The sequence below is a fragment of the Pinus tabuliformis genome, chromosome 6 (assembly GCF_031772625.1).
Source record: "Pinus tabuliformis cultivar Carrire ecotype Pingquan chromosome 6, CPIR1, whole genome shotgun sequence".
Classification (NCBI taxonomy): Eukaryota; Viridiplantae; Streptophyta; class Pinopsida; order Pinales; family Pinaceae; genus Pinus; species Pinus tabuliformis.
The window spans coordinates 1,401,542,147-1,401,557,217 of NC_142292.1; the positions used below are offsets into that span (position 1 = coordinate 1,401,542,147).

The following is a 15,071-nucleotide window of genomic DNA, read 5'->3' on the forward strand; positions in this document are numbered from 1 at the left end:
TCCCATGTATTTCCTCCCCTTAGTCCATGTTTTCCCAGAAATAATTCATCATTGCTGTGCTAACTATGACCCTGTCCATAGAGCAGTTATGTCCCCATCCCAAACTGTCCTTTTTCCCATAACTGCTAAGTCCATTAATGAAATGATATAGTTCCACTCCACTGAGCCCCTTGCTCCTCTTTCCATGGGGTATCTACTTGAAAAAGCATCTCAATTGCCCACATCAGAGATAAGCCGTATTGCTCAGACCTTCATGCTACCAGAGCACTAGCCTAAACTCCACCTCCTTATCTGCAAACTTTTTTCACTGACATTGGCAGACTCATTGTTGAAATGATATCCCTGATCATGGGATTCAATTCCATTGAATATGTTGATGACATCACCTTAGTTTTACTATCAATCTTTACTCCAGGACAACCCCCTGCTGTCAGATATGACTATGCCACTTTCATTGCCAACAAAATCCATGATCAATTCATAAGTTTGGATAGGGAAGGATTCTTAAAATATACATATTTTATATACCATCTTTTGTTGTATCATCAGCTAGACAACTTTTCTTTCCCCATCAGGAAATTGGACTCAAAAGGAAATTGAAGGTCTGTGAATTTTTGGAGTTCCATCTTTCATAATACCAGTAAGTTCCCTTATACTTATAATGAGTTCATTGACTAGTTTGTACATCCAGCAACCACTTTATTGATAGGAGTTTCCCCTCCTAGGATCACTGGTGACATGAAGAAGATTCTGCAGCTCTCTAAACAGTACAGGATAGGTGACTGGTACCTATATGAAAGTCACACAGAGATCAGTATGTATGGCTGTGAACTTTTCCCTTTCAAGTTACCTAAATATGTGCCCATGAGATTATTTGCACTAGAATATTTTAGACAGCTTATAAATGCAGACTTAGTCCATTTCTGTAGCACAAAGAAAAAGGCTCAGCTAAGAATCAAGAACCAGTTAGGCCCTTTTGTCATCAATTCTAGGGATGCATGGCAAGAAGCTGAAAAGATTTTAGAAGACCACCTTAGATTGAAGAAATTTTTTTGGTGGCTGCCATATGACCCTAATAGTTTCATATGTGACACTTACCTCTGTTATTTTTGCTGCGAGTGCGCTCTGCTGGTAGCGCGCGCCGGCCCTAGGACGATACCTGCTGCGCATCAACGCGTTCTGGGCCTTGGCCCCTGCCATGGCCCCCCCAGATCAGCCACAGGAGGACCTCGATCCTCAAAGAGCTTTCTCGGATTTGATCAAATCACTCCCTCCTCAGCAACCCAAGCCAGCAACTTCGAAATTTGTGAAAAAGCTTGACATTCTCCAGGAAGTTCTGCTGCCTCCAACCCTCCCCTGCATGGCAGCAATTTCTCTTGCAGAGAAAGGTCTTATAGGTCAGTTCACAGGCCTCTGGCCTTCGCCAAGAACAGTTCAGAAATGGGTCGAATGAAATTGGATGGATAAGATCTCAGGGAAGATTTCGATCAAATTTTGTGGAAGAGGGTATTATACATTCCATTTCGAAACCAAAGCAGACAAGGATCTGATATTTAGAAACAGACCATACTTCATGGATTCCAGGGGTCTCTACCTCAACAAATGGACCCCGGACTTCGACCCGGAACTGGATATCCCCAATGCTGTGCCAGTCTGGGTCCGTCTCCCTCACTTGCCTCTTCACTGCTGGGGAGATGAGTCGGTGCGAGCCATAGGAAACGCTGTCGGCAAATACATCGATCGTAGCGAGCCCAAGGACAACATGCAAGCCTGTGCTAGGATATGCGTTGAAGTGGACCTTGGTCGAGGACTGCCGGAAGCAATAATGTTAAAAGTGGACGACTGGAGCCATATTCAGCAGCTGGATTACGAACAGATACCGTTTAAATGCAAGGTATGTCACGAGTACGGGCATTTTGCTAATAGATGTACTAAAACTGTAAATGCAGAGACGAAAGAGAAAGATGGACAATGGGAACCTGTCAAAAAAAAGAAATCAACCCCTCCTCTTAAGCCATCCAAGGACTCTGGAAATCCTGGGCCATCTGTACAACGCCTCTTCTCCCCGCCTCCAATCCCTCTGAAACCCTTACACCTGATCCTCCCCTTCCCCTCTCTTCCAATCCCTTTTTGATCGTTTCCACAGATGACTCCTCCCCTGATATTCCATCTTTCGAGCCCCCTCCTTCCCTTCAACCTCAAACCACCTCTTCTCAACCCCCCTTCGAGTCCCTTTCTTCAAGGATTACCAGAAGCTCCTCTAAAGAGCATGGAGCACCCAGTGATTCATTCAAAAAAACAGGCCCAGGCAGAAAAACCGCTAAACAACATAGGGAGGAGAATGCCCAAAAGGACATAGCATTGGGAACGCAAACTCCAATAGAATCCTTTATCCATGGACATCAAGAGAAAGAAATAAGTGGTAAAGACCAAGAGAGGCGAGCACCTCTCCGCACGCCCAATGCACCATGTTGAAAATCCTTTCATGGAATAGCAGGGGTTTAGGGCACCCCTCTAAAATTGCAGCCCTCAGAGACCTGATTCACAATGAGAAGCCAGAAATAATGCTGATACAAGAAACAAAACAAGATCAACATGAAATGAAAAAAATTATAGAACAACAGAAGAGATTCTCGGGCAACATCAGCGAATCTAGAGGAGCCTCGGGAGGCATTGCTACCATTTGGGACAACAGCAAATGGACTTGCACTGCAGCAAACTCTCATCAGAACTGGATTAGAACTACTCTTGACAGCAACACAGGCAGCCAGACAGTGACCATTTACAATGTTTATGTTCCCAACCACTATAGAGAAAAGGAAACTTGTTGGGATGACTTGAAAAATAGCATTGATGGAGAAAGCAATCCAAATATTATAATTGCAGGTGATCTTAACCTAATACTGCATGCAAATGAAAAAAGGGGAGGCACTTTTACTACAGATCCGTTTAGAGAGCACTTGGAGGCCATCATCCAGGACAACGATTTAGTGGATATCATTCCCAAAAATCGCAGATATACCTGGAGCAATCGCAGAATTGGCAGTGGCAATATAATGGAAAGATTAGACAGATTTTTAGTTAATATATCGCTCCTCTCAAACTTCTCTGTAGGATACTCTAATGTTCTCAACACATCTGCCTCTGATCATTACCCAATCACCTTAACTCTGGAAAACCACCGCCCTCTTGGGCCCATTCCATTCAAATTCAGCCCTCTTTGGAATCAGATACCTGTGGTCAGAGAAATTGTTAAGGAAACGTGGATCCAGCATGTGGAAGGCTCGCCAAGTTTCATTTGGGAAATGAAATTAAAAAGAACCAAGAAGGCTTTAAAAGATTGGGCCAAAGAGAGATACCAAGAACCAGAGGAGAACAAAAAGAGAGTTAAAAATGAGCTAGAAGATGTGCAGGCAAGAATTGAAGAACATGGATTAACACACCAAAGCAAAGAGCAAGAAAGTGAATTATACGAACAACTGAGCAAAATAAATAGGGAAGAAGAAATCAAATGGCGCATAAAATCCAGACAATTATGGCTTCAAGAGGGAGATAAAAACACTGCTTACTTTCACAAACAGGCCACAGCCCGGAAGCTTAGAAACAATGTCAATACAATCCTGGATAGTGAAGGAAATCAACATAGTACTCAAGAGACTATAAAGAAGGCAGCTTCTAAACACTATAAGGACCTGCTGACCGAGGATAAAGGAATAGAAGACTATGCCGACTTGCTTCAGCACATGCCCAAAGGAGTTACAAAGGAAATGAACGATAGCATCAACAAAGATATCGAAGAAGAAGAAATCAAAAGAGAAATCTGGTCTCTGCATCCTGATAAATCGCCAGGGCCTGACGGTTTCCCTATTTGTTTCTACAGGGAATACTGGAATGTGATAAAAAAAGACTTGTCTAAGATGATCCGATGGGTCCAAAGAAAAAGGAAGATTGGAGGATTCACCAACTCTACATTCTTAGCCCTCATCCCCAAAGAAAACCGCCCTTCTTCCTTCTCCAGATTCAGACCCATATCCCTTTGCAATTCTTCATACAAAATCCTAACCAAAATTTTAGCCACAAGATTAAAACCCCTTCTTCCCACCTTGATATCTGAAAACCAAGGAGGCTTTTTGCCGAACAGACATATCACTGACTCCATCCTTCTCGTCCAAGAAGCCATTCATTCAAGTCTATCCAGAAAAGAAAAAGGATTTGTCTTAAAGCTTGACCTAGCGAATGCCTTCGACAGAGTCAGACATTCCTTCTTATTTGCTGTCCTTACAAAGATGGGCTTTGGAACCTCTTTCATTAATCTCATTGCATCATGCATATCCAGTCCCTCGATATCCCCCTTGATCAATGGTAGACCATGTGAAGCTTTCCAATCCTCCCGGGGTTTAAGACAGGGATGTCCTCTCTCCCCCTACCTTTTCATTCTCATGGCAGAATCTTTCAGTCAAGCTCTGGATCACAACAGGAGAGTTGGACTCATAACTGGCATCAATTATGGGACTGGAGTTAAAAATATTAACCACTCTCAGTTCGCTGATGATACCCTGCTAATAGGAGGCGCCTCCATCACAATTGCAAAAAGGTTCAAGAAATTACTAGATCAGTTTATGGATTACTCGGGAGGACTGGTAAATCAGCTCAAAAGCTGTATCTATGGATGGAATACGACAAATCAAACTATCCACAACATTGCCAACATTTTCGGGGTTCCTTGTAAAATCGATTGGACCCATTTCTCATACTTGGGCATGCCAGTTAGTCTGGGACCTTTGAAAGCTGATACCTGGAATGGGATCATAGACAAAGTAAAAAGGAAAGTGCAGCAATGGGGAACAATATGGCTCAATCCTGCGGGCAGACTCATTCTCCTTAAGTCAGGTATCACCTCCTTACCTCTTTATCGTTTCTCTTTATATCAGGCTCCTGCCATCTTTCATCATAAATTGGAAGCTGCCCTTCGCCAATTCCTATGGCAAGGGGGTAAGAGCGACAAAAGCAAGTTCAGTTTAGTCAAATGGAAGCAGGTTATACAAACTCAAGAAAGAGGAGGACTTGGCATAAGAGCACCAAAATTCTTGAATTTGGCTTTTGGTGCGAAAATTGTTTGGAGGCTAATAACAGGGCCTCCAATGTGGTGGAAAAGAGTATTGGAGGTCAAATATCTAAGCTTTCCCAGGCAGCAGCTTCTTGATTCCAATATTCCAAATAGAGACTCTACCAAAATCTGGAGGTTATGCAAACAGTCTCTGCCTATGATGATCCAGAATATATCGAAAGTCCCAGGGGGAGGAGATAGCATAAACTTTGGGGTTGATAAAATATTGGGACACCAGCCTCTGAATACGCACAAAGAAGCCAAGCCAATCATCAAGTTTCTTAACGAGGAAGGTATTTACAATCTAGCCCAAATCTCCAGTTGGGATCCTCACTCCCGTACCTGGATAGGCTGGACCTTCCCTGAAATTCCTAACGCATTAGAGCCCAGCCTCAGCTGCCTAAAGACCCTCCTTCACAACAAAGCCCCTATTAAAGAAAATGAAGCAGACGACTTTCGTTGGGACTCTTCTGGGACCGAATACACAGTCAAAGCAGGCCATCAACAAATTTGCAGCAACACCTTTCAATTCAATATATGGCCTCATTGGAAATTAGCTTGGAGAGCAGAATCTATCCCAAAAATAAAATTCTTCATATGGCTTCTTCTGAGAGGCAAAATTTTAACAGCAGAAAATTTAAAAAGAAGGGGTATCAATGGACCCTCCAGATGTCCCAACTGCTGCCAAGCTGAAGAGACGATGTATCATCTATTCATAGAATGTCCATTTGCTGCCGATTGCTGGAGAAAGATGTCTTTCATTGGAGCTATAAACTGGGACCCTCAGAATACCATAGCAGAGACAATATACAAGTGGAGGAAAATTTGTCCTTGGAAAGAAAAAAGAAGTCACTTGGTGAAAAGAGTATGGAATGCTCTTCCCCGCACCTTGCTGTGGCGAATTTGGCTTGCCAGGAATTTTTTTTTTTTTTCAAGATAAGAGTACAAACACTCGAACCACATGCAACAAAGCCAAAACTCTTGCCTTGGAAACTATCTCAAACAACACCAAAGGCAAAATCGATGCTACATAGTATAGTGTTGAGGAGCGAGACATAATTAGTTACATCTTGCACAGGCAGTGCAAAGTACCAGAAGGCAATAGGAGAGAAGTTCAGAACAAAGAAGAAATCAAGTCTTGGAAAATCATACTAAAAGAGCAGGACTTCGCCAATTGGATTCAAAAGAGTAACTGCTATTCCCTGTTTTTTGATGGGGCTTCCAAATCGAATCCTGGGATAGCTGGAGCAGGGGGACTGATCACAAACCCCAAAGGGGAATGCATCCTCCACTACGAGTGGAGTCTTGGGGAGGTCTCGAACAACAGAGCCGAAGCTCTGGCTTTGTTCCAAGGTCTAACCCAGTTAGGCAAAATGGGAATTAAAAAAGCTCAGGTATTTGGGGATTCCTCAATCGTAATCCGATTAATGGCGCAGCAGCAAAACTCCCCCAACATTCTGCTTCAACAAGTAAATAAACGAAACCATATCCTTCATCATATGATGGATGACATCAAATATTTCCATATCCTTCGAAATCTCAACAAAAAGGCGGATGAACACGCCAACAATGCGTGTGGAAGACCCGCCGGCACCTTCAGATGCAACTCCAGGGAATCGATCCAATATCTGCCATGATCTCAATGGAAATCTCCCGCTACAAGATTAAATCCGGTGTCAGGCCTGATAATTGTCCTTTTTATTGGGCCGGCAACTGGACTGTCATCAGCATAGGGATAATACATGGACGCGACGACTGCAGAAGACACAGCAATCAGGTTAACTTCATCATGCCCGCCGGCATATCTTTCCCCAGATTTGTATCTCTGAGACTCTTGGACTCTTTTCAGATTCGCCAGCAGACTCCCCTCCAGCCTCCCGTGACTAGTCATTCTTGCTCCCGCCTAATTTATCCCCAGCTCTACTATATAATTAACACCCCCCTTCCCTTCTCTGGCACTATCTTACTCTCTTTCGTGAATCCTTCTCTTTCCCGCTGTAAGCCTCTCTTGTCCCCTGGTTCTTGCAGAAAGCTCCTTCTACTCTGTCTTAATCTCAGCGATTGCTTGGGTTCGAATGTCTGGAGTATAGCAAGCAGGTGCTCCTCTCAGCTGAACTGGATCTATGTTGCGCTTCTCATCCATAGCGCCCCAAAGTCCGCTTCTCTGTATACTTCCTCTGCTTTATGTGCTCTCTGGTCTCTTCTAATCTTAACTCCCGCTGCCCTTTTTATCACCCCCGCTCTGTTTGATTGCCGCGTTTTTACCATTCTTCTCTCTCCTTCCTGTTTCTTTACTCCCTTATCAATCCCAATGGACCGAAGTGAAGACTGCCTGCATTGTTCAGACTTGCAAGCTGAACTCGAAGAAGTTAGAGCCCAGCAACGCATTCTGGAGAATCAACAAAAGATCCTCGAAACAAGGCTGGAAGACCAGAACCGCATTCTGAATGAGAAATACAGAGCTGAAATAGATCTGTTTTTGCACAGGGTGTCTTCATTGCATGAACAGTTTCGTCATTTAGCAAATCGCTGCAGCCATGCAGAAGAATCAATTTCAATTCTACAATGGATGATGGATAAACGAAACAAAGCGGCACCCAGCTCCTCAAGTGCCAAACAACCTGAAGCGGACCCAAAGCCGGAGGAATCTACTGCAAGACAAATTAGCCATATCGAAATCGACTAAAATGGTCTTTAAATGTAAATTTTGGTTATCTCAGTTCGTAAGAATCTATAGCAGCTTTAGTAGTTTTAGAATCAGAACAAGTAGAAAAAGGGTAATAGAGAGAGTCTCATTTTGTAACTCTATTGACCCAGGTTGTTTCCAGCATTTATTGTATCTTCGGAGATCTGACTCCCCTATTTTATTTCAGACCTTAATATAGCACCCGACTTTGTAAAAAAAAAATAGTTTCATATGTGATAGAAGGACAAAAAACAGGCTATCAGTTTATATACATCATAGGATCCCAGAAATTGAATAGTTTGCAAATCAGGATGAATGGGTAGAAGGGACCCTAATAGAAGAGATTAGTGAACAGGAAAAGATGGAAAATGCTATGAGATCTCTTGAGAAAACCCTTGACCTGGATTCTTTTAGGCAGGTATTTTTCAAGCTATCTCAAGGGCCAGAAAGGGGGGCATCCATTGCTGGAACTTCTCAACAGCCTCCATCGGAAGTCAACATACCAGCCATAGGCACACCTAAAGGGAAGGAAGTAGAGACCACAGAACAACCCACAATGACAGATCAGCCTGGAAAGTCCAAAGAACAGGGTCAAGTACCAACTCCTCCACCTCAAACTAAAGCAGTAGAAACTCCAGTTTTGCAAACTCCTCTAAATGAGGAAAGAGGCAAAAAGAGGGACAGGGAAACCACTACTCCTGCCAGTGGACCCATGGAACAGCCTGGGACTAAAAGACAAAGATTGAATCCCCTGTCAGAAGAGGAAATGATGAAAGAGACTATAGACAGCCACAGAGAAGAAAGGGCAGTGAGCCAACAAACTTCTCCATTGGGAGAAACATCTCTTAGCTCACAAAGGCAGGAGCTAGAAAGACAACACAGTGTAGAAGTATCATCCACCAAACCACAAAGCAAACAGGCCTCAGACATTAAGAAGACATTTATAGAGATAAAAGCCAGGAATGATCCAGTAAGGCTTCAAATTTATAATCAGTATCTGAAGATGGCCCCCTCAAACCAGCAGAGATTGATGTCAGCTTATGATATTAAAGAAGGCAAAATGTTAATGAGTTATTTTAAGCCAAAGGTGCAACAACCTCAATGAACAACAGATTACATCAGAACAAATTTGGAGGTCCTAGCCAAAGATATTCATCCTATGGACCAGATTTAACTTCACACGCAAACTGGGGAAATGGTCTATTCCACACTGCCTGACAAAGCAATGATGGCCCATAAGCTACAAAATTCCTTGGACAATACAGCTGCTCAACTTCACTTGGAAAAATCCTCCTCCTTAGCCAAAGATAACAGAGTTAAATCATTAGAAGATATCATCATTGGATTGGGACATGATCCCAAAGATGCTAAAGGAATACAGGCTCTGATCAAGAAGAAAGAAGAGGACATTGCTGCCCTGGGGAAACAGCTGAAACTGCCTCCTTCAAGGCATCCTCAGACAGCAGAAGTTGTACAATAGAAATCAGAAGAAGATATGATGGACCTGCTCTTGAAACTTAATGAAAGATTGAATGATACAGAGCAGGCATTAGAGAAAGCACTGAAGGAAAAGCAGGGAGAGTCGACCTCCCAGCCTCCTGAAGTAATTCCTACAGGTACATCAACAACAGTCCCTTCTATACTTGGAACAACATTGGCTCCAAACATCCCAACAGGCACAGCAGAGGTGATTACAGGTACATCAACAACAGGAACAACATCAGGTAGTAGTACTAATATGAGCACTGAAGAATTGATAAAGGCCATGGAAGAACTGAAATTACAAGTTATAGAATTAAAACAAGCAAAAGAACAATTGGCCAATATAGAAAAGAAGTATGATGCCTCAAAAATAAGTGTTGTAGAAAAAACCAGGGAGATTAAAGCCTTAGAAAGGAAAGTTAAAACATTAGAACAAGAGCTCACTTTTGACAAGCCCCTGGCAGAGATCAAGAAAATCCTTTGGGCCAACATCATTCAATCTATAAATGATGTGTGGGCATCTATCCAAGTGATTTATGAACAGATTGATTTAGTGAAAGCAACACATGGAGAAATTCAACAGACAAGAGCATAGTTAGGACAAATGCCTGAACAAGCCAACAAGCTTATACATTTTTTAAATAACAAAAATAGGGAACAACTGGAAGCACTTGGCATCCCAGATAGAACTGACACTATTTTGGAAATCAAAAGGGTGCTAACTAAAAGAACTTTAATGCAGAATCTAGAAAGAATATGTTAAGATATGCAGGTGGAAATCAATTCTTTTATAGAGAAGTTCACAGTTTTGCAGAATAAAGGGCTACCAAGTCCTTTGGTCAATGACAGGTTAATGAAGTACATTGATTATGTAGATAAATTGAATAAGTATGCTGGAGATCAAGCTAGTTCATCAACAAGTGCATTAGGAACAAAAGCACTTCCCACAGGCCAAGTTCTCTATGATAGCTTGGAGAACTTATTCTATATTGAACATGAGGTAAAGCACTTGTTTCAACTCTAGCCTACTTTTTTCAAATATACAGAAACTGATGAGACTCTGAGGAAACTTCAGAAACACAGATTGCCAGAGCAAAAATGGTGGGAAGACATATTGAGAATTTTGTAAATTTACTTTTGGTAAAATGTAAATTTTGGGCTTTTACCACAACAAGATGAACAGGGGTCAAACAGGTCGAAGTGTATCAGAACAAGTGGAAAGTATTGGTCGAAACAGGGCAGCCAGCACAGATTTACTAAAGAGGACAACAACAAACCAAATAAAAGGGCCTGCCTCCAGCACATTCAGCGAGAATAGGAACAACACATCATCAGTTCACCTTTCTCCTAAATTCGAAACTAAGTGTCTCTATTTTTCTGTAAAAATAATTAGTCATCACTAGAATATATCTCACTCTGTTATGAGATATTTTCGTAAAGATTTTTTGTATAAATACCCCCTCAATTGGAGTATTGAGGGTGGATTCTTAGACATTGCTGTAATAATGACTATTTTCGAATAAAGTGCTGATTGGACCAACTTTGTGGCTTGCTGGATGAAGAATTGGAGCTAAGGACTTTTCTCAGAATTCTTGAATAAAAAACCGGATCAATAAGTTCATCTATACCTTGTGTTTTAAAGTTTTCCTTGTTTAACATATCATCTATGTTTCACATCTGAATGATAAACGAAAAAGAATAACTTAGAATTTGCTTAATTGCACTCTGTTTTTAATCGTTATTATTCTCAATGTTTTCTTCTGAACTAGTATAAACAGTGAATTCTTGATTGCTCATGTTTCCTGGTTTGTTCATTTTAATCATTTAATAAAGAATTCTTAATTGCTCTTTATTGGTGGTTAGTCATGTTCTGATCATTTAAAGTATGTTAAAGGATTCTTAGTTGCCCTTTAACCCTTTAAGCCCATTCCATCTTTCAGTCTCTAATTGTTCCCTGTTTGACTACCTTGCTCTGTTAAACCATCTTTTGTGAAGAAATCAAGTCCAGTTAAGCCATTTTCTTTGACTCCATTAGCCCAATGGACTAATCTACTCATTCTTACCCCTTTGCTATTGAATCTCACCACCCAAATTCAAACAAAACTCCTAAACTTCACAACTAGCCTAATATCATTCAAAAACAAAGCTAAATTTGAAAGAGAGAGCCCTCTATGGATACAGATTGGCTAGAATCTGTATCTCAAAGATTGGTTTGTGGTTACCTCAGATCCCTTTCCTCTTCCCAACAACTTCTAGGAAAATCTGAGTGATAACAACCCCAGTGAGACCAGCTGGATTACATAGATATGATCATCGTGGCGAGAAACCAATTTCTCCCATATTATAGAACCTAGATGCAGCAAAGACAATGATAGAGATAGAGCACAACCTTGAAAGGTTGAATTTGGGCATCCCAGATGCCACTATAGATGATTTGCCTCTCCGCTACCAGAGGCATATTGTAGGGGTTCTTGGAACTATTAGTTGTTTGCTACGATGAGTAGCACGTGTTATTGTATACTACCATGATCACCATCATGCGTAGTCACTAGTTTGAGAGCTAGATTTTTTTATTTTTTTATTTTTGATGATGTATCGACATGTTTGGAAAATAAAGGCCACAAGGCCTCATATCCTTGGATGACATTTTTTATAAAATCCAAACTATTAACAAACTTTTATCTAATGAAAAATACCACTTCTATTTCTGTCTATCTTGGATGATATGTGAATGAATATTGCATTGATTTCTTTACAAATGTTTTAAAAATTTCCAATTTAACACACAATTAGCTAATGCATTTGTTAATGTGTTTAAATTTCTCATAATATGTTGATATTCAGTATAATCAAACTCCCTTTCCAAAATACAAACCCGCAAAAACATCCTTAACATGGAAAGACTTCTAACTAAATAAAAACCATTCAAATGTAATACCACGAGTTGCAAATCTAACCTAATGATAAAACGACAAATGCCAAATTTAATGGCATGAAATAATAGCTCAATCACTACACTATATTCTGCAATATTGTTCATTGTTCAACCGAGGCACATCCCATGAATAGAAACTAACTCGTTTGTGGGCAAATAAATGACCTATACCGCGAAAGACAAATTCTGAGTACTATGACTGGCGCCATCAGCGAAGCCAATGTAAATATGAGGGAATGTCAACATCTGCAAATCAAGTTTAACACAACATAAGCAAGAGAAGTAGTGAAAAATCACAAAGAGATTCTAAAAGCTATCACACATAAAATATGGTACAATAATATACAAATGTTTCACCAAACAATATAAGCATAATATTCCGTTAGGTAAATATTATTTCTAGGCTTTCCCAAAGGAATTATGTCATAATCTACTATCTCATAGGCCCCTTTTTCCAGTGCACATTTTGCAATATAAGGGCCATGCCACATAGGCTCAAATTTACCAGCGCCTAACGTATCGTGCTCTTGATTATAGAGCAAGTCTAAATCACCTTATGAATACGAACGAGGTTTGACATTTTGATCCTATTGTGCTTTAAGTCATTTATTTTGGGCCTTGCTAGCTAATGCAACATCACGTCGAGTCTCATTGAGACATGCTAAGTATAAGAAACATTCTTCTTAAGCAGAAGTGGCTAGTAATAACTCAATTGCTAGTTTCAAAGACAGTATCTCGCATTTAATCGGTAGAACTACTTCCATGCCGTAGACAATCTGGAAAGGAGTAAAACCAGTTGAAGTTTTTGTTGTGGTACGATATAATGCCCACAAGGTTGGATAAAGCATTAGATGCCACTCTCGTTTATGAATCTTGATAATCGGTTTAATCATGGTGGTTAATACCTTGTTAACAACTTCCACTTGTCCATTTGCTTGCGGGTAATATGGAGTAGAATTGTCACGACGTAGGTCTATCTTTGTGGTAATATCGATCATCATATAATTTTGAAAATGACTACCATGGTCTGTGACAATGGCTTGTGGAACCTCGAACCGAGTAATTATATGATTGAACACGAAAATGGATGTTGTTTGACCATCTTCCTTATATGTAGGCATCGCCTCGACCCATTTTGTAAAATAATCTACCACAAGGATAATGTATCCATGCCCCCCGACCAAGTGACAGTTACATGTAAGAAATTCAATGCCGCATTTAGGAAAAGGATCGACAACAATGATTGGGTGAAGAGGAACTGGATGTGCACGCATTTTCTGATCATATATTTGACAATTATGGCATTTTCGGACTGCATTTAGACAATCCTTGAACATAGAAGGCCAAAATTACCTTGCGTCCAAAGTATTTTGAGCAGTGGAAAACCCTGATATATGATCACCACAAGCTCCATAATGGAATCCATTTAATGCCTTTTCGACTTCTTTGTGAGTTAAACATCGTCAGAAAATACAATTGGCACCATGACGAAAAAGTGTATCGCCAACAATACTGTATTGTTGGGATTGATACTAGATTCAACAATGATCAGTTTGACTCAAGTTTGGCTGAAATGTCTGGGTCTGAAGATAAATGATGTTATCTCCATACCATGGATCGAAAGTACTAATTAGGAAGAGAGATTCATTTGGAAGAGAATCCTTTGCCACATTTTCAGTTTCAGTACAGGGAAAATCACACAACAGGTCAACAAATACTAATGATTTCTTAGATTTGGATTTAATGAATTCCAAATCGAATTCATATAGGATCTTGATCCACTTGGAATACTTGACCCCCCAACAATGGTCTGGTATTAATGTAAACCATGGGGTTACAATCAGAAATCACAGTAATTTTGTGCAAAAAAATGTAGTGCACATGTGTATCCTTTCCTTTAGTTTTGGTCAAATTTTGACTTAAGTAATATATCACATGATCTTCGTTCGATTCATCTTCCTAAACTAGAACCATGCCAATGGTGGAATCATACGCGGCTAAGTATACAAAGTGGTCTCTGTGATAATCGGGAGGATGAAACAGTGGTGTATGGGTAAATGCATATTTAAGTGCATCAAAGGCCTTTTGAGCCACTTCATCCCAGATAAATGGGATGCCCTTTTTCAAAAGTCAAGTAAAACCTTTAGTCAACTCAATGTAGTTCTGGATAAATCGATGTAGAAATTTTGGTTTCCCTTGCAAAATTTGGAGTTGGCGAAGATTGGAAGGAGGAGGCAGATTCAAAATAGTCTCAACCTTCAATGGATCGACATGAATTCCTTCCTTTGAAATGAAAAAACCTAGCAATCAACCAGGTTTCACACATAAAACACACTTATGTGGATTCAAGAAAATATTGTAATGACAACATCTGATAAAGTTTGCTGTCGAATGCATTGGATGGTCTTCCCGTTTCAGTGAACGAGACGTAAATTCATCCAAATAAGGTTGCACAATATGCTTGATATCGTGAAATGCATAAGACATAGCCCTTTGAAAAGTTGCACTTGCATTCTTCAAACGAAATGGGAGTTTACGATAGGAAAAAGTCCCCCATGGGCAAATAAATGTGGTTTTGTGTTGATGAGCTGGGAGTATGTTGATCTGATTGTAGCCAAAAAATCCATCCATAAATGAGAACATTTCATTTCCGACACATTCGTCAATAATTTGATTGATATAGGGAGTAGGATAATTGTCTTTTGGACAAACCTTATTGATATCCCTGTAATCGATGCATACTCTAATGGTTCCATGTTTCTTTTTAATAGGTACGATATTGGACACCTAATCAGTTAAGGGAATCGAGTATATGAATCCTGCTTTGAGCAATTCCTTGACCTCAACTTTAATCATAATAG

The 15,071-nt window shown here is 40.4% G+C and overlaps 1 protein-coding gene across 1 annotated transcript; it reads left to right on the top strand.

The window, feature by feature from the left end:
- Positions 1-2,600: 2,600 nt before the first annotated feature.
- LOC149263899 (uncharacterized) lies at positions 2,601-6,262 on the top strand. Its single transcript, XM_089392078.1, has 3 exons — positions 2,601-3,858; positions 4,447-5,400; positions 6,186-6,262. Exons 1-3 carry the CDS (start codon positions 2,601-2,603, stop codon positions 6,260-6,262), a joined length of 2,289 nt encoding a protein of 762 aa, XP_089248204.1.
- Positions 6,263-15,071: the final 8,809 nt, after the last annotated feature.

Coding starts and splice junctions, on each gene's coding strand:
- LOC149263899 (XM_089392078.1), top strand. CDS start 2,601: ATGAAAAAAATTATAGAACAACAGAAGAGATTCTCGGGCAACATCAGC. Junction 3,859..4,446: donor TAAATCGCCAGGGCCTGACG/GTTTCCCTATTT, acceptor TTCTCATGGCAG/AATCTTTCAGTCAAGCTCTG. Junction 5,401..6,185: donor CAAGTTTCTTAACGAGGAAG/GTATTTACAATC, acceptor CATCTTGCACAG/GCAGTGCAAAGTACCAGAAG.